The 23,331-nt window shown below is 30.1% G+C and overlaps 3 protein-coding genes across 5 annotated transcripts in view; all 3 read right to left on the bottom strand.

Annotated features, from left to right (window-relative positions):
- Positions 1-23,331, bottom strand: part of hwt (SH2 domain-containing adapter heavyweight) — a 351,568-nt gene that overhangs the window by 120,439 nt on the left and 207,798 nt on the right. The window lies entirely within an intron of this gene.
- On the bottom strand, positions 869-23,256 carry LOC107452283 (facilitated trehalose transporter Tret1). 3 transcript variants are annotated; one of them, XM_016068643.4, is made up of 3 exons: positions 22,991-23,256; positions 15,544-15,905; positions 869-13,401 (listed from the first exon to the last, which is right to left on the bottom strand). In XM_016068643.4, the coding sequence occupies exons 2-3, from the start codon at positions 15,818-15,820 to the stop codon at positions 12,248-12,250; spliced, it is 1,431 nt and encodes a 476-aa protein (XP_015924129.2). In that variant the 5' UTR covers positions 15,821-15,905; positions 22,991-23,256; the 3' UTR covers positions 869-12,247. The 3 variants fall into 3 exon arrangements, with proteins under 3 accessions (XP_015924129.2, XP_071039455.2, XP_071039456.2); XM_071183354.2 differs by having other exon boundaries at positions 15,544-15,878; XM_071183355.2 differs by lacking the exon at positions 22,991-23,256 and adding an exon at positions 17,241-17,549 and having other exon boundaries at positions 15,544-15,878.
- On the bottom strand, positions 18,476-22,707 carry LOC107452281 (facilitated trehalose transporter Tret1-2 homolog). Its single transcript, XM_016068641.4, has 2 exons — positions 22,175-22,707; positions 18,476-20,230 (listed from the first exon to the last, which is right to left on the bottom strand). The coding sequence occupies exons 1-2, from the start codon at positions 22,455-22,457 to the stop codon at positions 19,074-19,076; spliced, it is 1,440 nt and encodes a 479-aa protein (XP_015924127.2). The 5' UTR covers positions 22,458-22,707; the 3' UTR covers positions 18,476-19,073.

Here is a 23,331-nt window from a genome sequence, read left to right as displayed (position 1 = left end):
ATTTAATCTAATAACAAATCAAAAAATATGAGCATATGCTACATTTAAAGAATGAATATAGAGAACTCTTTTTCAGCACTTTCATGACTCCATCACTATAATTTGAATTTTAATTATAGAAAAAGCATATTAGAATATTTTTGCATTTTTATTACCAGAAGAAATCAAAAAAAGAAATTCAAAACAGAATACAGCTGAGCTGTACAAAACTTTCTTTCACACTATCTTTTCGATCAACGATAATTTCATCAAATTGATCCAGTTGCACCCCTCCCAACCCAATCTGGATACTCCGTCAGAAAAATTCCTTCGATTTCAATTTTCTTCAAACCGGAGTTGTGGAGGAGGGGAGGGCATCCAGTCAAAAGAATACATTTGCATAAATAATAGCCATTTCCCATTGATGGAAGAAGTAAAGTTACATGGATTGGTATGGGCGAAAATTCGAATTTGAATTTCACAGTGCCATTACAAAACGAATTCGCGTCAGTTCTATTTTTATAAACACACATTCATCATGAATATAATAAGAAAGCAATAAAAAAGAATATATATACGTATATATATATATATGGGCCAATCTTTATACGAAAGAACAAAGTGTCATTTAATGTAAAAGTTGTAAAGAAGAGTGGGCTAGAAAAAAAATTTCAGTTCTCCTTTTCTAATGCACATTCGTTATATTCCATCTAACAATGCCTTTTGCGAAAAATAACGCCCCCAACTCCTTTCGACAACCCCTAGCTTAATCGACAGCCGTCTTGAAAATCATTTATAGAAAAATGTTTCTTAAGAATGTTGGGGGAGAGGAGAGTCATCCTGATCGACCATCCATCCACGTCAAAGTTTGACAGGCAATTTGTATACCTTTCTTTTTTTTCCCGAAAAACAATTTCACTTTGGTGGGAGTTCCCCTCACTAAGCAAGATTTTATTTAAAATACTTCAAAGGTTCGATTTTGTAAGCAATTTAAAGTGTGTGTTACTTTGCAGTCAATTTTGTTCAATGATTTTGGGAATTCAAACTACATTTCACACCCGGAATTTTACTGAATAATGTGTTGCGATTTTTTTTAAATAAAATCCATAAATATATCACAAAAATATCTGTAATTTATATGGATAAAAAAGACGAAATGCTTTTTGTATTGACGCAGATATGAATGAAAAAAAGTTTTACATTTGAGTTGTGTAGTAAAATAGCATACCTATTTCCAATTTAACTTAAAATTGCAATATTTCTGTAGCAATAAGAATTTTTTTTTCAATGCAGTCATAATTCTGATTAACAAATGAATATTGACTTAAAAGCATTCTTGCTTAAAGTGCATTCATCTTGTTACAAAAACTAAATAGAAAAAAATATCCCTCTAATAAAATTGCACCACAAAAAAGCATAAAATAATGATGTTAGCATCCAATAAATTAAACCAAAAAAATTTTTCGAAGCAAACAAACAAACTTTATTGAACAAAACAGAAAATAGAAAAAATCAAAAATAATTAAAATAAACATATATTTATTACCAAGAGGTTATATCCTGTATAGGATTGAGAAGAAAAATACTCAAAAAATGTATAAAATCAAACATAAGAAAAAGCCATGGAGGAAATTAAGAATCACCAAATATTAATACGCATAATACGCACACAGTCTATATGCTTGTACATGCATACAAAGTTTATATGCTTATGATATAAATTTTTCTAAAAATCATTAAAGCCTTAAACGAGATGCGTAATTACTAATAATCGCGAAACACTTTTTCGCAACTATTGAAAATATTGTTGTTGGATATTTTTTTCCTTCCAATTTCACTGAGGTATTTCAATAATATGCTGCTCAATTTTTAAACTTTATAATTTCGGCAGTGCAACTAAAAAATAAAACTTTAAAAAAAATGAAGTTTTTCAAAAAAATCTACTGAGCCATCGAGGTAAGTCAACTCCATTTCTCATCTTCAAGCGTAATGTGTCAGGAGTTAAGGTGTAGTCTGGTTAGTTGTAACACCCCGTAAACAAAAACTTATCTATAAAACTTTTACAGATAACTATGTTTTAATGATTAAACATTTTAATGATTCTAGTTGAATTTTTCGGTACAATAACTGGCACGCCTGAATGGATGAAAGAGTAAGATAGAAAATAAGTAAAAGAAAGAACGGAACGGGAAAATGAATAAAGAAGAGGAAGCCGGGGAAGAAAGGAGAAAACAAAAAAGGAAGAAATTTACTTTGGCTCGCAGAAATGATTTTCTAAATGAGTGCCAAGGCAAACAATCCGAGAACAAATACATGAGTCTTTTGGGAGCATTTCAATATGATTATAGTATTGTGATTCGTGAACTAAACTTTAAATGTTAAAGAAGAGAAAAAACAAAACAACTCTTCATTTCATACTTATGCGATCTTTGACGTCCTCCTAATCCAGGTCTATCTCCAGGAGTATAACCAGTAATAAAGTTCGATTAATCGTTCTCTGTAAATTCTCTAGTGAAACTCTCATAAACAAAACTTTTCAAGTCGCTGGTTCAAACAATTCAATCCGGTATATAGATTAGTAAAGCGACTTTGATTAAGCAACTCCACGAGGATTTGTTGCAAATGTCTTTTCACAGTTCCATCTATTGTTTCCCAACAGCAATCGCAATAACAAAATAAACCATATATAATATTAAAAAAACTCTAATCAAATTATAGCACAAAGTACCGGCTTTCAGGGTGGCCATATTTTTCCACTAAAATCTATTTTTAAAGCAACATGTTACGGAACAAAAAATCTGATATACCGTAAATTTTACAGTGATAATGGTAGTAAAACCACTGAGTCACTCTAATTAAATTTTTAAAAAAACTGCAAAAGTTACGGTATGATATTTTAAGGTAAAAATAGATTTTATGGATGATGAACCCAAAGTGCCAGTACTTCATACCGTAATTTGATACAGAATTTTCAACCATGTGTACATTTGAAAAGAATGAAACAATTCAGATATTGCCACTTTTAATTGGAAAATCAAAACGACTCTTCAAATCTCACTTCTGCGATGTCCGACAGTGGTAAACTATTCCTTGCTAGACTTTTACAACGTTCGCAGTGTTTAATCAAAATCCAACTTATTTTTGTACATTCTAATAAATCGGGAGAGGCATCATTAAATCTTACAGTGAATAAACTGAGAAAAGGAGAAATTCTGATCTGCAAACAACTATTTCATCTTACAGAAACGAAAGAGCACTCAAATATGCTTCTTTTCGTTAAAGGCTCATCAATTATACCACCAAAACAAAGAAGAGTGAACACTTCTCATCTGTTTACCAACCACAGAAATGCCCAACCAGTGGAAAAATGTTCTCCTGGTTAAACAAGAAACACGATTAACCCAGCAAAGTAGAGGTGAAATCCGAGGGCTTAGAAGACAGTCGGAAACCTGAGTTTCTAGTGAGATTGATCGTCTATAGGCGATTGTCAGAGTATATGACGTCACTAGGGCTGATTTGATAGATGTGGTACAAAAGGGCGGCATGAACTCAAAGAAACAGAAAGAAAAGCCAAATAAAAGGAAGGAGAATGGTTGCCCCTCGGGAAGACATGCCTACATCTTTCTAATGAGATCTCTGTGGCTTTATATGTGACGGAGATTTATGTAGTGGATGTGTCTCAAGGCACTTTTATTCCGGGTCTACTGGAAGAAAAAAAAAGGAATTGGAACAAAATTTTGACGATTTAGTTCAGCCTATCTTCTTCTTTGATCTCGAAATTGGAAGTACATAATACAGTTATAATCAAATAAAAAGCCTTTGAAATCGATGGGGAAAACATTGAATCGATATCTTGAAGGAGAATTTTTATAATACAATTCTTAGCAAAGTAAGGATTCAACTTAAGATTGCTTTTGTATCAGTTAAGGAAGCAACTAAATATTGTGCCGATAAATGGAGGAGGAAAAAAAAAACAAGATTAAAGAAACTGGAAGATATAAGGTTTTCCTCCGGTTATTATCCAAGATCTAATATTATTTCACCAATAGACACCCGATAAATTCTGAGCCTAATGCAAAAGCAACATTAAAAAGATATATCAAAATATGAACAATAACTATAGCCTAAAATAAGAGAGATTTTACCTTCACACATAACATCCCGTACGCACTCGTACATGAGCATTGTATTTAGATCCGTGCACTACAATACCATAAAACAATTTCGGTTCCCTACAAAGTTTTTACTGAACGGGAGTTCAGTACGAGAGAGCGGGATGCTATGTGAGAATGCAAAATCTCTCTACTAACTTTGAAAGAAAACAAAAGGTGTTCGTCTACATTGACTTAATGTACCATGACCTTTTCTGGCCCTGCCTAATTTCATCAGGTATAACCGCGAACTTTTCTGAGTTCATGTACATTCGGCAAATATTACCCCCAAACTCTTTAAGTCTGAGTACTTTAAAAGGTATTACCACATTACCCCTTTTATGGTTTCGAGTATTTTCGATTACTATAGACATTTTTTTTTAAATTGAAAATCGTTCACAGAAAGTTTCAATTTCTGTTATCGTCTGTATTTAGAATCGAAACGTTTTCAGACATTCCGGCGAGCTAAGTAACGTAACCGAAATTACAATTACGACAAGGGAAAATAGCTTTCGTTTAAAACTTCAACAACCCCATCTAAAAAATACAATTAATTTAATAATTTGGAAATAAATCCCTTTTATAAATATGATCACTTGAAACAAGAAGCGAAACATGTTATTTTATTTAGTTTCTGTATTTATCTATTTGAATGGAGAATGGTCTTCATGAAAAACTGAACATCCACGAATTTTCCAAGTAAATAAATAAGTTGTGGCATTTCTGAGAATCAAGTCTATGATGAACCATTTGGTTCCTAGCTTCTTTTGCGTATTAAGATTTTAAAAAAATGAATTAAAATAAAAATAAAAAAACTCTTTGATAACTTTTCAAACATTCAATACAGTCGAACTCGTTTATAACGAGCACAAAGGGACCGTAGCATGTACTCGTTAAATCCGAGTGCTCGTAATAAACGGGTCCTTAAGGCAGGCGTGCAACCAGAAGAGGGGGGGGGGTTGAGAGGTCAAATTATTGAGTTTACATAAAATTTAATTAATACTTACTTACTTTAATTAATTTAATGAAATACTTTTCTTAATTTAATGGCAACTATCCCCCCCCCCCCAACCAGCAAAAAATTTCTAGTTGCGCTACAGTCTTAAAGGAAAGAAGCAATAAACGGAAAGAAAAATAAAGGAAAAGATTCTTACCAAAGCATTTATTTTTTTCATTAATCTACATATTTAAAATAGTAGTTTGTCAGCTTACTTTGAAGTTTCAGTTCGCCGTTTTTTTTTTATTTCGAGCGCATTTCTTATCATTTTGAAAAAAAGATTGCAAGACAGAAAAATATTGCTCGCTAAAACCGGGTATTGCTCGTTAAAAGCGACTTCTGTTCCATAGACTTAACATTGATCCAACTAAATATTCTCGTTTCCCTCGGTAAATCCGAGTTCTCGTTAAATCCGAGCTCGTTATAAACGAGTTCGACTGTATTAGCAAAACTCATTGAGACAAAGGATATCAAAGGAATAGACACTGAAACACTTTTAGAATTGTTTTACAAAGTGTCTGTATCTCTTTTAAGCACATTTTACATTCAGATACGATAATATCTAAAGAACAAAATGAACAAGAGACCTGAATACAAAGATTAAGAATCTCAAGAGTATTTCGGGGGCAATTTTCAATTTTCATATTTTCAAAGCTATGATAAAATACAAATCGATTGTTTTTATTTTATTCTTTGCTACACTACCCTCCTAAAAGTTCATATTTTATTCTTTGCAACACTACCCTTCTAAAAGTTCATATTTTATTCTTTGCTACACTACCCTTCTAAAAGTTCATATTTTATTCTTTGCTACACTACCCTCCTAAAAGTTCATATTTTATTCTTTGCTACACTACCCTTCTAAAAGTTCATATTTTATTCTTTACTACACTACCCTCCTAAAAGTTCATATTTTATTCTTTGCTACACTACCCACCTAAAAGTTCATATTTTAAAGCAATTTAAAAAACATGCGGAAAGATGGAACTTTTATTCTCTGATCGATCTTACAATAATTACCTTTTAACTAATCTATCGTTTATTCTATTTAAAACCAAATGCCTTATTAATAATTATTTGTTATTAAATGCGCTGTACTATTTTGATTTTTAAACCTTTTTTTTATTTCAGTGTTATTGTATTGCGAGACACTTCTTTATACTTCCTCTTTATTTAAATGTATGTCCAATTTAACTCATGCTTATGTCAATCTATTATGCAATTCAATCTCAACGCATTCCGCTGTTGCGCGCGATCGAAAACAAGACCTTATGTTGCCGCAGGCTCGAAAGAGTGATAGCAGCAAGATTTATTTAACTAAGTAAAATATCGCAGTATGAATATTAATAAAATATTTTTCGTGGTTCGAATGGATTTAACGATTACGTTTATATATTTTGATCACTTGAACAATAAACACTAACTAATAAGGCCTTTTACTATCAATACATCGCAGAATAATAAAAAATATTTTTTAAAAATGAAAATTTTTACATGTAACGAAAAAACCATCAATAATATACAAGTTTAAAATATTTTAAGTAAATCAGACAAAAATCGAGTAAATTTTTATTAATCTACGTCTTCAAACTTAATGTCATATAATTTCATTTTATTATTTAAAATACTAACCACCTTTCAACAACCAGTTGTTTCACCCTAATTTCAAACAACAAACATTATCATTCTTATCGTGTATTACATAAAAAAAAACATGAAGAGTTTACAAAAATGTTTTACAGAGAAATAAAAAAAAAATTTACAATTTTTCATTATCTTTTATTTTTATGATTAGATAAAATGAACACAAAAGCTTAGATATCTCATCCATAACTTACCTCAATCAGTTTTATCTTCAATACATAGGCACGTGATATTATTATTTAATAATAATTAAGTTGCCTTATTAAATAACTAGCTGAATATCAGTTCTTCATACGGAGTGAAAAAAGTAAAGAATCAATCATTATTGATTAACAATACGAAGTCACGCACAATATTGAAAGACTTTGGTCAGTAAAAAAAATTAAAAAAAATAGCTTTTAGCTAAAATAATTCAAAATTTTTCTACAGCGCAAAAACAGAATTTCTTGATCTCCTTTTTTTCATAATGTTATATGTCAAATTTTTCAATTTAAAAAAATCAACATGGTGTTTTTTCTTGGTCAGTAAAAAAAAGGGCTTTTAGCTAAAATAGCTTAATATTTTTATAATAAAAATAATATAACTTCAGATTAAGATAGCTAGAAGGCCCCACCTCTTGTTTATTCATCTCACAAACCTCCGTGGTAGCTACTCATCTATTTTTTTCCCTTATAAGTCGTTTAAAAAATTCATTTCGTAAATAAAATATACAACTATTATAACTGGATTACTTTTATAACTGTCGTTGAACAGCCAAGAACCCAATTTTGTGTTTACGACTACTAATGTTCAACTCCATATAGCCTTGTAATTTTGAACCCAATCCAGAAGACAAGAGAACTCCTGGTTCAAGTATTTATGGTACTAACCCGCATTTGCGTTTCATGGAAAGAAAAACCACAAAAACCTCTCACAGTCTCCAAACGGCATGGGAACTACTGGATCACTAGCAAAAATGGTCAATAATTTAAAAACAATCGTCACATAAAAAAACGTGTTCCCGTTTGTTTAGATGAATTGTTCAGATGAACAGGCTAGATGAAGGCCAGTGATTGAGTGACAGTGCTTCACGCTCCCATGACACAGGTTCGAGGTTGCATACCCGAAAGGGGCAAATCCCTTCAGTTGGTCGATAAATGACTATCCAGCATGCTTGGGACTAAACATTGGAGGTTTCACGTTCTGCTGACCGCCCAACCAGAACATCTGCTTCTTCACCTCCAGAGCCTAAAAACTGGACGGATAAAGTAGGCCTTAGTCTTCCATGGGCTATCGCGCCAGTGATTTTATTTATTTATTTATTTTATTATTATTTAAAGTAGTTAGATAATAAATGCCCCATGAGTATTAAACTTGTAAAATTAGCACGCCACCATAGAAAGCTTTGAAAAATATGTAAATAAAAGCCAGATATAATATTTTCACAATTGTCAATGTTCCAAAAAATGTAATATAGCATTAAAAAAAATTATCGCGAACAATAAAAGTTTATATATAGGGTTAATTCGGGGAATTAGCACTAATCCAGTGTTGCAATTATTACATTATTTTAAAAAATTATAGCCAATTTTAAATGTTTCTAAAATTTGGAAAGGTGCAGAACGAAAAAAAAAAATTTCCCAAACTAATAAAAATACAAATACTTATTACAAAATTACTTTTTAAAGTACACACTACAATAAGTATTTTCTATTTCATCACAAATTAAAAACAGTATGGAAACAAAGAGGTAAAGAAGTATAAACATAGTAGTGCAAGAAAGAGTATACATATTTGAACATAGAAGTAGAACCTTAAAGTAGAACATAGTAGTGCAATAAAAAGTATGGAACCATGATAAAAAATTGAAGTATAAACATTGGACTTATGTCACCAAAAATTGTACACAAATGAAATACTATCCGGCAATTCTTCACGTTGAATGATATACTTAAATAAAAAGGAAGTTCAGTCCAAGTGTATTTTTTGCAAGTTCAAAATTACAAAATCAGATAGCAGCCATTCATCATTTGAGAAAACAAAACCGAAATAAACCCGAAATTGTCTGTAAGTTCTAACTACGCCATCCATCTAGTGTTATTCTCTGAGCCCCAAACCCATCTACTCGTATGTAAGAACAAATAAAAACAAAATGGCAAAATGTTCTTTTAAAAATGGGAAATGGAAGAAACGGAGATTCGACGTGCTAAGGCGCCATCGGACGATACAGATAGAAAAATAGAGAGTATTTTCTAAAAATACTCGAAGATTCAGGAGCGGGGGAGTTGAGGCAACTATTGGTAATCCTAACACCATGGGGCCAACTGAAGAAACAGACTCAATAACACCATCCTGACGCTATTTTCTCAGGTTTCTTTTGATCCCAGGACATAAGTCTTGCTGACACTTCCTTTCGCGCATACGAGGAGTGCTATCTCCAGAGCAGGAAAAAACTTCTACAGGAGGAGTGCAAGGTGGGGTGTAGTTGTAAGAATTCGGCTGAGTGGAAAAGAGAAATTGTTGCAGCTATCTTGTCAACGGGAACTCGGGAAGGCATTTTTCAAGAGAGGCGATATGATGCGAAGCTACAGTGGTTTGTAGTGCAAGGCGAAAAAGCGGTTGCATTAATAATGAAATACATTACGGTTCCTACACAGATTGGAGTGGGATATTTACAGAATCGGGCCATTCGTTGTTTTGCTTACCAGCTCTGGTGCTTCCTTTTGACCAAATAGAAGAGTTTCGAGAGAGAAGGTAATTTATAAGATAGACTAGAGTTGTTTTGGAAACAGAGCAAAACAAGCATAGGAAATGCTTAAAAATTTCCACATTTATTATCGAGATTTGCTGGAATGAATTTGAGCACTACCAGTTCGGGACAAGTATATTTAAAGCCAAAATTAATTTTTTTTAAAAAAAAGATAAAATAAAAAAAGATAAAAGAAGAAAAAGATAAAAAAAATTAAAATAAAAAAATTTAAAATAAAAAAAGATTTAAAAAAAAACATTAAATAAAAAAAAGATAAAAATATTTAGAATTTAGATAGTCTATATATTTAATTAAATACGATACTATTTTTTAAATTATATGTAATCCTGATCAGAGTGGCAGATTTTCTAGCATAAAAAACTTTTTACAAAATTAACCTTTTTGGTCTAGATAATAAAATAAAAAAACTTTTACATAAAAAACTTATTATTTGGGACTAAATCGATTCTTAAAACAATTATTTAAACACTATATCTAGTAAAATTAAAAGAATAAAAAGAGTTTATTGTAATAATTACTTATTTAAATTATAAATGAATTAAATCCTTAAAATCTGCCAAAAACTTCAACTTTTCCTTTGTTTTTCTAAATACATAAAAAATTTCATAAAATAAAAAAATTAAATAAAATAAAATAAATTAAATTAAAAAACTGAATAAAGTTTAAAAAAATATAAAATCGGTAAATTTCCTTGCGGAAAAGCACCAAAAATACATGTTCAGTTGGTATTTGAAAGACATCATGACTTTGCTTCAGTATCCTACTATTTTTATTCTGGATATATTTCATGATTTTATTTGATTCTGAGTATAAGATAATCGTATCCTAATATATTCATCACCCTAATATATTTTAATAACAGCATTTTATTGTTCTGATGCTCTTTAGTAAAGTGAACTCATTTGAAAGGCATTTCACGACTCCGCCTAATTACTATCCTACCCAAAGTTACTTACAGTATAAAAATCTAAGTAGAAAAAAATGATATTTACATGAAATAATAAAGATAATAATACAAAAAACTATAAGAAAAATTTATGATTTTTCTGAAATAGAAATCACAGAGTATTTAACAACATTTGATTGGAAATTTAGGATATAAAAAATTCTTCATTAGATTTTTTTTTCTGTTCTGTTTAAGAAACAAAACAGAGCAAATGAATACAAGATGACTAAAAATTTACTCTTATAATTCACGATCAGTCCTTTATTCTGTGCTACTTTCATAGAGACTCTGTGTTTTTCAAGATAAGGTTATTAAAAATCAATATAGAAAAAAAAAATGGGAATTTTTCGGTAGATAAAAAACGCGTTAAAACGCGAAAGGATCAAACCCTTCTTTTTTAAACTATTTCTTAACAACACATCATTTATAACAGAAGGAGAGTGTTAAAATGATTAACACTTTTATGAATGCTTTATTATTTTGCAAATATTGAGTTAAATTATGTTAGTAGCATTTAGAATGACTGATTAAAAATATTTTTTGACAATTTACAATCAAAATATTTATATGTATTAAAAGATAAAAATTATAAATCAATTAAAAAATATACAACTAAAATTCGTTTAATATAAACTCAAATTAGCACATTTGAAAAAAATATTGCATAAAACTCAAGCTACAGTTTAGAGAACAACAAAGTATTATAACACCACAATAATAGGCAAAGATAGCTAAAGCGACCCTAACTAATAATTAATAAAATCAATTCCACAGAACGGAAAAAAAATTATGAGCATCATTTTGACACTCCGCAATCATACTTTATTACTGACAAGTAAAAATACATCGACGTTTCGATCCAAAACCAAAAAATAATATCGGAATTTGTAGCCAAAAGACCAATAAAGATTTTGATTGGTCTAATATTGTTCTCTCTTTTATTGTGCAAGCACAAAAAAAAGTTTCCATCGTTTTCCCCTTCCAACATTCGTCGATGAACCATCGATTTTAACGATTGTTAAGAATCCACATTTAAAGGAACTGTCGACAGCCTAGAATTTGGGTCACAGACACATGGAACGACAGTTAAAAAGGGAAAGCAGAGTGGTGGGCCGGGCGATGACCGGGAACAAAATATCCACCTCCCTCCTCAAACTCCCCTATCAGTCAATAAATGAAGTGAAGAAGAGAACATGGAATTCAATTTCCTGCTAACATAAAGACTTAATTTCGGCTTTAAAGAGTCCATCAGCTTTCAATAAATTTTTGATACCTTAAGTTTATTCCCCAGATAATTTTACTCATTAGTGGATTGTTAAAAGGAAATGTCTCAAAGTCGTCATCTGCTTGGATTGGAGATTTAAAATCTGCAGTTAATGGACAATGAAAAATTGATTTTCGTAGCGTTCAAATAGTGAATCATTATATGATTTAGAACTAGTTGCATTCTTAGCATTTTTCAACTATGTTATTATTTTAGTAATAAATCTACAAATAAATGTCTAAGTCTAGAAATGAGATATTTTCCCCATAACAAGTTTAGTATAGAGTCAACAATAGCGGATACTCCAATATTTGTTTAATAAGATGTATAAGAATTTAAATATCAAATTTTAACGCATTGAATCAATGAATAAATTTGACAACAAACCAGTAATTGTGAACTAGAACAATTGAATTTGGCAATTTTTTCAGAAAAATTTCATTGCAAAATACATAACACAATTTAAAGATTGTCTGCAATAAAAATTTAATCAAAACAGTTCAGGCATCAATCTTTTTCATTTACTCCCAGCATTAGAAAAAGACTCGTTTATTTGAAGTATAGTTAGCCCTTTAGTTTCAGGAAGAATACAAAATCCAAACACCACACTTATGAATGATATGGAACCATATGTCCAATACACGCCATAGTCTCCCAAAAGCTCTCTAAGAACTTCAAAAGATTTGTTAGACACAAAGGCTACAAGTGAGCACATAACGCCACCCATAGCCATTACTACACTTCGGTGTTTGATGGGCACCAATTCCGGAATCATAATGTAAGGAATAGAACCACTTCCAAGAGAGTACGAAAATTTGTATACAACGATACATATTAAAGGTACATAGCCGTACGAACGCACAGATATGGAGTCTCGCACCAAAACAAAGTTATAGAATCCAAGGAATAATAAAGATACTGACATAAAACTGTATGATGTGATGTACAAAAACTTTCTCCCAGATCTATCAATTAAACTTCCATTGGCGATACTACCAATGACTTCTACAAGTGCCACCATTGCAGCAGCTATTGAAGGATCAATTGAGCTTCTAGAAGTTTGGAATATTTCTACCGTATAAGCTAATAAGGGACCGATACCACATGCTTGTTGAAAGAACATCAAAGCGAGAGAAATAAATGCAGGTTTGAAGAATTTTGAGTCAAGAAAATCCCGAAGAGCAATTCTTTCTTCTTTATGTTGAATAGAACCAAGTATGTCCATCAATTCCTTCTCGATATTACACTGCTTGCCTTTCAAGAACTTCAAACCTCTAATTGCTTCGGTAGATCTCGATGACCGCAACAACCATGGAGGAGACTCCGGCATGAATAGCATGATACAAGAAGCACACGCTACGACACTTGCACCTGATATGGCTAGCCATGACCATCTTAAAATTATGCCCAAACTCATAATGAGAAACGCACCTATAGTATTGGCAATTTGAAATCCTGATGTGAGTTGTCCTCGTATTTTTGTTGGTGCAATTTCTACTAGATAAGTTGGAATGGCGACGCAACTTGCACCCCCGCAAATTCCTCCAACGAGTCTTCCTACATATATCCATATTAATGTAGGAGCATACGCAACACTTAGCCAACTTAACAAGTAAAACAATGATAGCAGCATCATAGCTGCTTTCCTGCCAAATGCATGAGTTATATAACCTGGAAAATAAACATATTTTATTTTAGTTTATGAAAAAAGTACAACGCACAATTAAGACTAAAATAAATATTAGTTGTGAAATTTTGTAAATATAAGCAAACCTCAATCTCAACCTCTAGTGACTAGCAAATACTCTCTTTTCAGTTTACGCTTATCATTACATTATTCTACTTAGGACACTTTCAATAAATCATACTCGATAATTGTAAATTTTAAAAAAAGTATTGTTTTCAACTGAAAGTATACAAGTTAAAAAACATTTGTTCTATAAATCGTACGGATATATGATCGACAGCTTCATTGAGACTAAGGAAAAACAGTTTTCACAAATATCGTTTACACCAAGAACAATTTTTGAAACCGGTTCTCACATCCATGAAAGTTATGTCAATTAACTTTGTTGGTTTTGAAAAAAAAAAGGTTTCATTTTATTTTTTTTAATATTTTGCTAAAAATTGCAATCAAAATATTAAATATACCTTAAAATATTTTATGGTGTTTAGTTTATATAAATTTATATTATCTATAATGTAAATTTTAAAAAAAGGAAAAACTATCAGATAAACTAATAATTGCATGGCGAAAATAGAAAGTTAATACATTTCTTTTTATAAAATATTACCCTTCTTTTATTAACGATATACAACACGAACAAGTATCTCTTTTTTTTATGAAACATAACTAGGCTTTGGTATTTATTTACAATTAATACAGAGATAATTAGAGCACTGCTTGCTGCATACTGAATCGTAATTTTAATAATACTGGTTAAGTGACATAATTCATGTGTTCAAAAATAACTCATAATTTAAAACGAATGTTATTCGTATTTAAGTAGTATTTTTTATTAAATTTCCAAAGCATTATATGGTTTGTTGAAAAGTAATGTTACTGAGTCGATTAAAAAGCATGCATTGATGCAATCGGTTCAACACATTCAAAAGGATTAAAATAGATCCTATCTCCCCGCGTCTTAATGATTTCCAGCGAACATTTACAGGCTCCAAGGGTGTCACATTAGGCTTTTCCCGACATGTTCCTTAGAGCCTCGATGCAAGTCTCTTGGCACAGTTACCAAACCATTCGGCCTGAGATAATTGGAAAAAAAACTTAGAAAACAATTTGAATTCAATAATTCAGTCACATTTACATCGATGGTGGTCTGACTTTTAGACGGGCTAAAAAATGTCTTGGCATGGATGACCATTAAGTTAGGCTGTTTTTCGAAGGCTATGTCGTTGCATGAAATAACACTTTTTTTTAAAAATAATATGCTATTTTTATTGGTGCACTGAATTTGCAAAAGTTATTCATGATAAAAAGGTATCTTTATTCATGACTATTAAGGATCTTTAGCCACCGCTAATTCTTAAAATTACCCAAAATACCAATAAGAAGAAAAGTCACAGCTTTGTGGAAAAATAACGTTCGTGATGCTATGTTTCAATATTTACAAAAATGAGCCAACGTTGCATTATCTGGGCTCATAAAAATTTGCAAAAATATAGAATTATTCATAATTTTGATAAAATTTTCCTCCAGGTGGAAAAATCTCGCCAAAATTGGCGATATCTAAGAAATTTCTCAATTCATTACGTCAAGATTGTATATACAGTTTAAAATTGCCTCAAGTATAAGGAACTTAAACTATGGCTTTATAATTTTTCTAAATGAAAGATATTCCCCTCGAAAACTGTCTTCATTAGGGAAATATCATCAGGGAGTTTCATAAAAAAAAATTTAAATAAAATAAAATATTACTGTTTATGACCGATTTGAGAACGCGTATTAACTAGACAACTAAAACATTACGTTTCAGGCACACCATGTGTTTCAAAAAAAGATTGAAATTAGCAGATAGAACTCTTTAATAATGCAAAATTTTATTTTACATTATTAAAGGTATTGGCATTTTTTTTTTTAAATTTCTAGTATTACCTTTCTTTGTCGCCTGGACAGGATTTTCCTCTTGGCGACGAATTCTTTGTATTTATGCAATTGTTTTTGTACCCAATAAAGTTTTGTTTGTGTTTAAAAATAAAAGTTATTAAAATTACTCAAGTAAACTTTTCCAGCTTTTCCGGAGGGGGGGAAAGCAAAAGTTTCTAACAATAGTTAAAACAGGATTTAAAATAACTTACCAAACGTTATGTTTCCAATAAGACATCCGAGATTAGGCAAACTTCCGATCCAAGTTGTTTGATCGGGGGTTAAATCACGAAACCTGCTACCAGGTTCTTTCATATCGGCTGTAGCAGGTGCAGAATACGAAGTTAGCATTCCGAGGACAGCAACATAAAGAAGAGCAGATCCGGCAGCAATATGAGTATTTCTCAAGTTATCCTTGCTTATAGAAGTTCCAGTACTAGCACCAATAGTACTGATATCGAATTTTGATACATCTGGATGGCTTACCATAATTAAAATATAACTTTTTTGAAAGAGCAGCTTTTTCAGTAACGAAACATAACAGCGGCTAAAAAATGATAATGACGTTTGACAACTACGAAAACGAAATAAACATATGTTTCATTTGAAAACATGAAAGCAATTATTTTTTTATACAAAAGGTAATTCAAACGGAAAGTATAACAAACGCAATTCTCAATGGATTTTGAAATAAAAAACATTATAATAGAAACATTACAAAAAATTCATTTTGAGATGCTGAGGCCAATAAACATAAGATAATTTTTATACACTTGATAACAATGAAGATTTATAAAAAGATGAAAATAAAAAAATATAGCTTTTACTCTCACTTTTGATAAGTCAAGTAATATTAATCATAAAAAAGTCGTAATTTTTACTACTGCATGATATATATTTTGAATTTACGAAGTGCAGATAATATAATCTAAACCTTTCACAATTTATTTATTTACTTGACAAAGCTATGGTGAAGGATGTTTAAGTTGCAAATATGGTTACTTTTTAAGTTAGATTATTTTAAGGAATTATTATTATTATTTTTTTTATTATGACTATTTTAAATCAAAAAGTGCCAACAAAAAACTGAATCGAAATTCCTCGACATTTTCGTCAATTTACAAAAAAAAATATAAATAAATAAATAAATAAAAAATTGCAGTTTCATAGCTTCTTGTGTCATTTTTTTAACTAATAGATTTTGGATTTTGTGCACACATTTTATTAATAATTATATAAGCTATAAAAAATTTTTCATTCTCATAGCTATAGCACACAGAAAACATTTTCTTCCTCAGTGCACGATTTGCCAATTACGTTGTATATGTATTTGCAGTATCTACATTTAAGTTTATGGTTGGTACAGATATTCAAAAAAAAAGTTTTTTTTTATTACTCACTTATTTATAATCATTTATTTGTAACGTAACTTAAGATTTTATTCTGAAGTTACTGATAATCCCAATTTATACGAAATGTCCAGCATTCGATATTCTTTCGAATTTTTACCAATATGATTTCTAACAATCGAATACATGAGTTTTACGGCAACGATTTGAGATGATATATCACCAAAAAAATAAAAAATACTCCTCATAAAAAGTAATATTCAACAAAGACAATAAATATAAAAAAAACAATAAAATTATTTTATTTTAAAAACAGATAAATATCGCAATAAATACAATAACTATAAGGTGTTCCTTTTCAATAAATAAAAACAACACTTTCGGGAGAACGATAACATCTTCAATAAAAGGATCATATTATCATAATTTTCTTTTTTCTAAAATCTACAGTTATAGCATTATTGTTAGATAATTTAAATCAAAAGCTTGAAAAATCGCAACAAAAACAAAAAGGAAAATATTATTTATCGCATTGGAAGTTTAAATAACCACTTTCTTACCTTAAAAGATAAATAATTGTTCCGTAACAGTAAGTTGTTTCACTTCAACTGTATAAACACACACAAAAATTACGTAATTTTTCGAGTTCAGCGGTAGGAATATCCAAAGTTATTACAAATACTTAAATTAAACACATTTCTATTTGTTTTTGGCTTTGAAATAAATTAATAACAAAACTATTGAGGAAAAATATCAAATATCGGGATAATGTATATGAAATTCTCAACTTCAATTATACAATTATTCACGTTTGTGCTGTTCGAAAGATTCTATAACACTAAGATCTTTATTCAGCACCTGTGTAAGGAATAAAAACTTCGTCACCGGTTTTCGACATTCTTTATGCGAGCTTTATTGACGCATACCAAATCACGTGTTTATTCATATAATCCAGCATTGACTGCTGTAAAAAAGCAATACTCAGTCCTTACGGTACTTCTTTTCTTATAGAATCATTTTTACTTATTTATTTATTTGTAATTATTAACTAAGAACTTAAGAGTAAAAAAAAAAACTTAGTGTTCAACAACAAAAGCTTCGAATTCTAACAGCAACATTAAATCTAGTTAGTTGTATTTTTCAAACTTTTTCTTTTCCTTGTTTTCAATTTCAAATATGTATGTCATTTATATAAATATCAAATATTTCTTAGAAATCCATTTTGTAAGTAAAAATTTTGACATCGGTTTTCAACATGTCTTTTAGTAGCACCTTTAATTTTTCGTCTTTCAAATTACCTGTGTTTACAGTAAAACTGCATAGAAGCCGATAAAATTGTATAAAATTACAAAACAAATAACTGAACACATGAACTCACACATACGCAATGAAAAAAAATATTTTTATTATGAAAAAACACTATATATATATGATAAAAAATATGACTTCTTTTATTATTATAGTTATTATTGCTTGACATATCAAGAGTGAAAGGTATATTTTTTTATCTTTTAAGAATTCTTTATACATATATATATATATATATGAAATTCTTAAATGATAAAAATATACCTTTTACTTTTGATTAGTCAAGTAATAATAATAATAATTATAATAAAAAAGTCATATTTTTTACTGCTAAATTATATAAATTTTGAATTCACGAAATGCAGATAATATAAACGAAAACTTCAACAATTTATTTATTTACTCGGCAAAGCTATAGTAAAGGATGTTTAAGTTGTAAATATGGTTAAGTTTTAAGTCAGATTATTTTAGGGAATTATTATTTTAATTTTTATTTTTTATTTAGACTATTATAAATCGGAATGTACCCACAAAAAAAACTTAAATCGAACACCCACGACATTTTCGTCAACAAGCAACAAAAGAAAATTTTTGCAGTTTCATGTCTTGTGTCATTTTTTTAACTAATAGATTTTTGATTTTGTACACACAACACTTTATTCGTAACTATAATAGTTAAAAAAAATATTACTATACTCATAGCTGCAACACCCAGAAAACATTTTCTCCGTTAGTGTGCGATTTTCCAATTACGTTTAATAAATATTTACAGTATCTACAGAAAAGTTTATGGTTGGTACAGATATTCAAATAAAATTTCATTACTCATTTATTTATTATCTTTTGTTTGTAACATCACTTAGGATTTTATTCTTAAGTTACTGTTAATACCAATTTATACGAAATATCCTGAGTTCGATATTCTTTCGAATTTTTACCAATATGAGTTTGCGACAACGATCTATGATGAAATATCACGGAAAGAAAAAAAATACTACGCACGAAAAGTAACATTTAACAAAGTCAACACTGAATATGACAAACAATAATAAATTATTTTATCTTAAAAATGGAGAAACAGTTACTTATTTCTTCTCAGAATGCGAAAAAGATTTGCTAATTTGGCGCATAGTTAATCCTTTAGTTTCTGGCAGTATAAAAAATCCAAACAATGCACTAATTAAAGAAAAAAAGCTGTAAGTCCAGTACACACCATAATCTCCTAAGCCTTGGCGCATGTCCTCGAATATTTTATTAAACACAAAAGCCAGGAGTGAACAAAGTACCCCGGCAGCAGCCACAACTGGGCTTCGAAACTTAATAGGTACTATTTCTGGTATCATTACGTAGGGAATAGGGCCGTTGCCAAGCGAAAAAGCAATTATGTACGTAGCGAAACTTATGAGTGGTATATATCCAACAAAATGATAACTAACTAAGTATTGATTTAATTTGAAACTGTAACTGCCAAGAACTGCTAAAGAAATAAACATTATGCTTCCTGATGTTACGAACAAACACCTTCGACCGGATCTGTCCATCAGACTTCCACTTAAAACCGTGGCAATGACTTGAACGAGGGCAACTATTGTTGCAGCAACGGCAGGATCAATCGAACTTCCAGCAGAATGGAAGATCTCCACCGTGTAAGTCATTAGTGGACTGATACCACAGGCTTGCTGAAAGAACATCAGCGCGAGAGCAATAGCTGTTGGTTTATAGATTTCTGGATGAAGTAGCTCTTCCAAGCGAATACCCTCCTCTTTGTTTTCTGCGATATTATCCATAATCGATTGGAGTTCTCTCTGTGTATCGGTGGCTGGGCCTTTTAAAAACCTCAAACCATTTTCTGCTTCCAATGGTCTAGATGCACGCACCAGCCATGGCGGCGATTCAGGCATAAATACCATTAAGCATGATGCACAGGCCACAATGACAGCTCCAGAAATTGCCAGCCATGACCACCTAAGGAAGATGCCCAGACCCATTACATACAGAACTCCGATAGTATAGGCAATTTGAAAACTTGAAGCAAGTTGTCCACGGATTTTTGTAGGTGCAATTTCTATAATATATGTAGGAACTGCAACACAGCAAGCACCAGCGCAAATTCCACCAATCAATCGCCCACAGTACATCCACATCATTGAAGGAGCATATGCAACCATTAACCAGCTAGTCAGATAGAATATGGACACAAACATCATCACTGTTTTCCTACCAAACTCATGAGTAGCATAGCCTAAAAAAAATTATTTTATTTAATATTAGTGAAAAAAATTTTGAATTGTAAGAATGTAATTTTAAAAAGTAAAACACAAAATTTGAATGAAATCTGTTAAATAGTTCTAGATAAATTGAATTTAAGAATAATTGCATGCTTAAAATTCGATTTCTTAGAAAATATTATACCAACTTCGTTCAAATTTTAAATTTTTTCAAATAAAATTGCATTCATTAAAATGATTTAAAAATTAATAAACCTTATTTAATAAATTTATTAAAAATAATAACTAATTATTAAATTATTAAAATAATTAACTATAAAAAATAATTCTACTAAATAATTATATAATTATTAAATTATTATTTTTTAAATTGTTGTTTTTTGGAAAGTAATGTTTCTGGATAAACGAATTTTATACTTACGTGAAAAAAAATTTCAATTTGCTTAAAAAATTCACAAGATATGGTGAAATACTCAAATAAAATTGACATTGAGGGGCCCAATCTATGTACCGCTCTCCTAAGCAAACTATTGGGACCATATTCCCCAGATGGTGTCTGCCCTCCATATTTTGAGGGGTAGAAATCCACACCCGTTGAAGAAAAAGGTATGTTTATTCAGAGAGAGAATGCTTTTTTTTTTATCTGATTTTGTTGTTAAAATATTATTAATACTAACGAATTAGCATATTTGAGGTCATCCCTTTAAGCCAATAAAATTGAGTCCTAGTACGTGTAAATCCAGTAACTAGTTTAAAAGTCATTCAATTTTATTTATTTATTTTCTAAATTTCAACTTTAAATGTTAATTAATGTCAAAATTAAGATTATAATTAATATTTCTAATTATGACCTTAACAAATAGATAACACAGTAAAATTTCTTAACTTAAACCCTGAGTTAACGTCTTGATGAGGTAAAGAAAATTTCATGATTCAGAAGAACATTTTATTTTTAGTTCCTTTTTCATTTACTTAATATAAATTTATCAAACTATTCAACTGAATTTTATTTTGTTAAAAAGAGAAAATTTTTAAACGTTTTAGTAATGATGGAATTACTGTAATTCATTTAGATAGACCTTTTGGTTTCATCTAAACTATGTGGTGATTGACTCTTGGGACATATCGTGAGATATAACATCTAAATATCTAACTAAGCAACTTTATAATTTTGGACCCAAACTAAAGACGAGAATTCTTAAATCAAATAACAAAACAAAATCAATTTCATGCTGAACTTTTTGGGTAAAACAAATCCACTTCTTGCGTTACGTCGAAAAGGAAAAGGGCTAAGATATCCCAAAGTAATATAGCTGTCAATTTAGTTCTTTTAGCCGGAAGATTTTTCAAGTGCTAGCGAAATGAACTTGAATATCTTTTTTCAATTTATTAAATATGATTTTTCAAAAAGATTTCGACTAACACTTTCTATAAGCAACTTAAGAAGACTTGATAGTTACACTTAATTGCGTTAATTCCTAACTAAATTGAAGAAACGTGTATAGCTTTTCCATTGCCACTTTAATTGTACTCCGATAAAATCAAGAGTACTCTACAATGGTAAAGCTACAAAACAGTTTGACAAAATTTCTAACAAAGATTCAGTTTCCTTCTTATTTAAAAAAAAATAAAAGTTCCATAGGAAATTTTTCACGAAGCTTAAAAAAGTAAATTTAAAAAGAGAAAGTAAAATTTTAAATTCCAAAAGCTAAGGCTTCTGACCAGTACAGAATAAATATGGCTAACTTAAAGCTGCATAAAGAATCAGATTTTTGTTTCTTAACTGAGAAAAAATATTCTCCACCTATCCTATCTTGATGGAACAATAAAAGAAAAACCGAATTTTTTTTCAAGTCAAGAAATGTGATTATCTATTTAAAATGTAAAAAAGCGGCACATAGCAAAGATTAATAATTTTAAGATGTAAAAAATAAAGAAAAGAAAAATAATAATATTACCTGCAATTAAATTTCCAAACAGACAGCCAAGATTTGGCAAGCTGCCAATCCATGTTATTTCATCAGGAGTCACATCAGAGAACCTGCTACCCGGCCTCTTCATATCAGCAGTAGCAGGTGCCGAATATGAAGTAATCACTCCAAGTACGACGGCATACAGCAAAGCAGATGCAGCAGCAAGCCTGATCTTGGTCAGGCTTACAGCAGGCAACAAAGTTTCAGCACTTTTTCCCATAGCATTTGCGAAAACTTTCGTATTTGATAATGTTGGCATTTCTGACATATATGTTATTGTTTTGATAAATTATAAGAGTAAAAATCAAAAGGCTTCATTCTGATCATTTCAAGTTAATAAGATGAGGTAAATAACATTTTTGAGTCAACATAATGAACTATGTTTAAAATTAGTTGTCATTTATTTCAAGGTTCGTAAAAAAAGTGATTTCAGTTTTAAAGTATTCAAGGGCGTTTATATTAATCTGATGCGACATCGAAACTTGATAAACTATAAACGTCAATTTGATAAAATATGAAGGTCAATTCCTTCTAATATGTCATTATCGTAACAAATAAAATAATAACGATCAGGTGTTTCTTTTCATTAAATGAAATCAACACTTTTGTGATAACGATAACATATTCGAGATAAGAGGATCTAAATTATAATTTTTTTTTTTAAATCTACATTTATAGTATTATTACTAGGTTACATAAAACAAAAACTTGAAATATCGCAAAATAATTACTATAAAAATATCATTTTATTGCGTTGAAAATTAAAATGACCATTTTTATAAAAATGTTGAATTTTCTTACTTTAAAAGATGGATAATTATTCCGCAACAATACGTTATTTCATTTCAACTACATAAACACACTCGGAAATTACGAACTTTGTGGTAGAAATATCCGAAATTATTACAAATACTTAAATTAAACACATTTCTATTTGGTTTTGGTATTTTTTTAAAAATTAATTACAAAACTATTGCTGAAAATATCAAATAACAGGATATTATATCTGAAATTCTCCACTTCAATCACACAGCCACGTTTGTTCAATTCGAAAGATTCCATAACACTAACAACTTTATTCAGCACCTGCGTAAGAAATAAATAACTTCGTCATCGGTTTTGGACATATTTTATGAGAGTTT

The sequence above is a fragment of the Parasteatoda tepidariorum genome, chromosome 7, assembly GCF_982258835.1.
Source record: "Parasteatoda tepidariorum strain Cologne lab strain chromosome 7, Ptep-v5.0, whole genome shotgun sequence".
In the NCBI taxonomy this organism is placed as follows: domain Eukaryota; kingdom Metazoa; phylum Arthropoda; class Arachnida; order Araneae; family Theridiidae; genus Parasteatoda; species Parasteatoda tepidariorum.
Note: the sequence above shows the minus strand (reverse complement) of the source record. Positions and strands in the feature narration are given on the sequence as shown.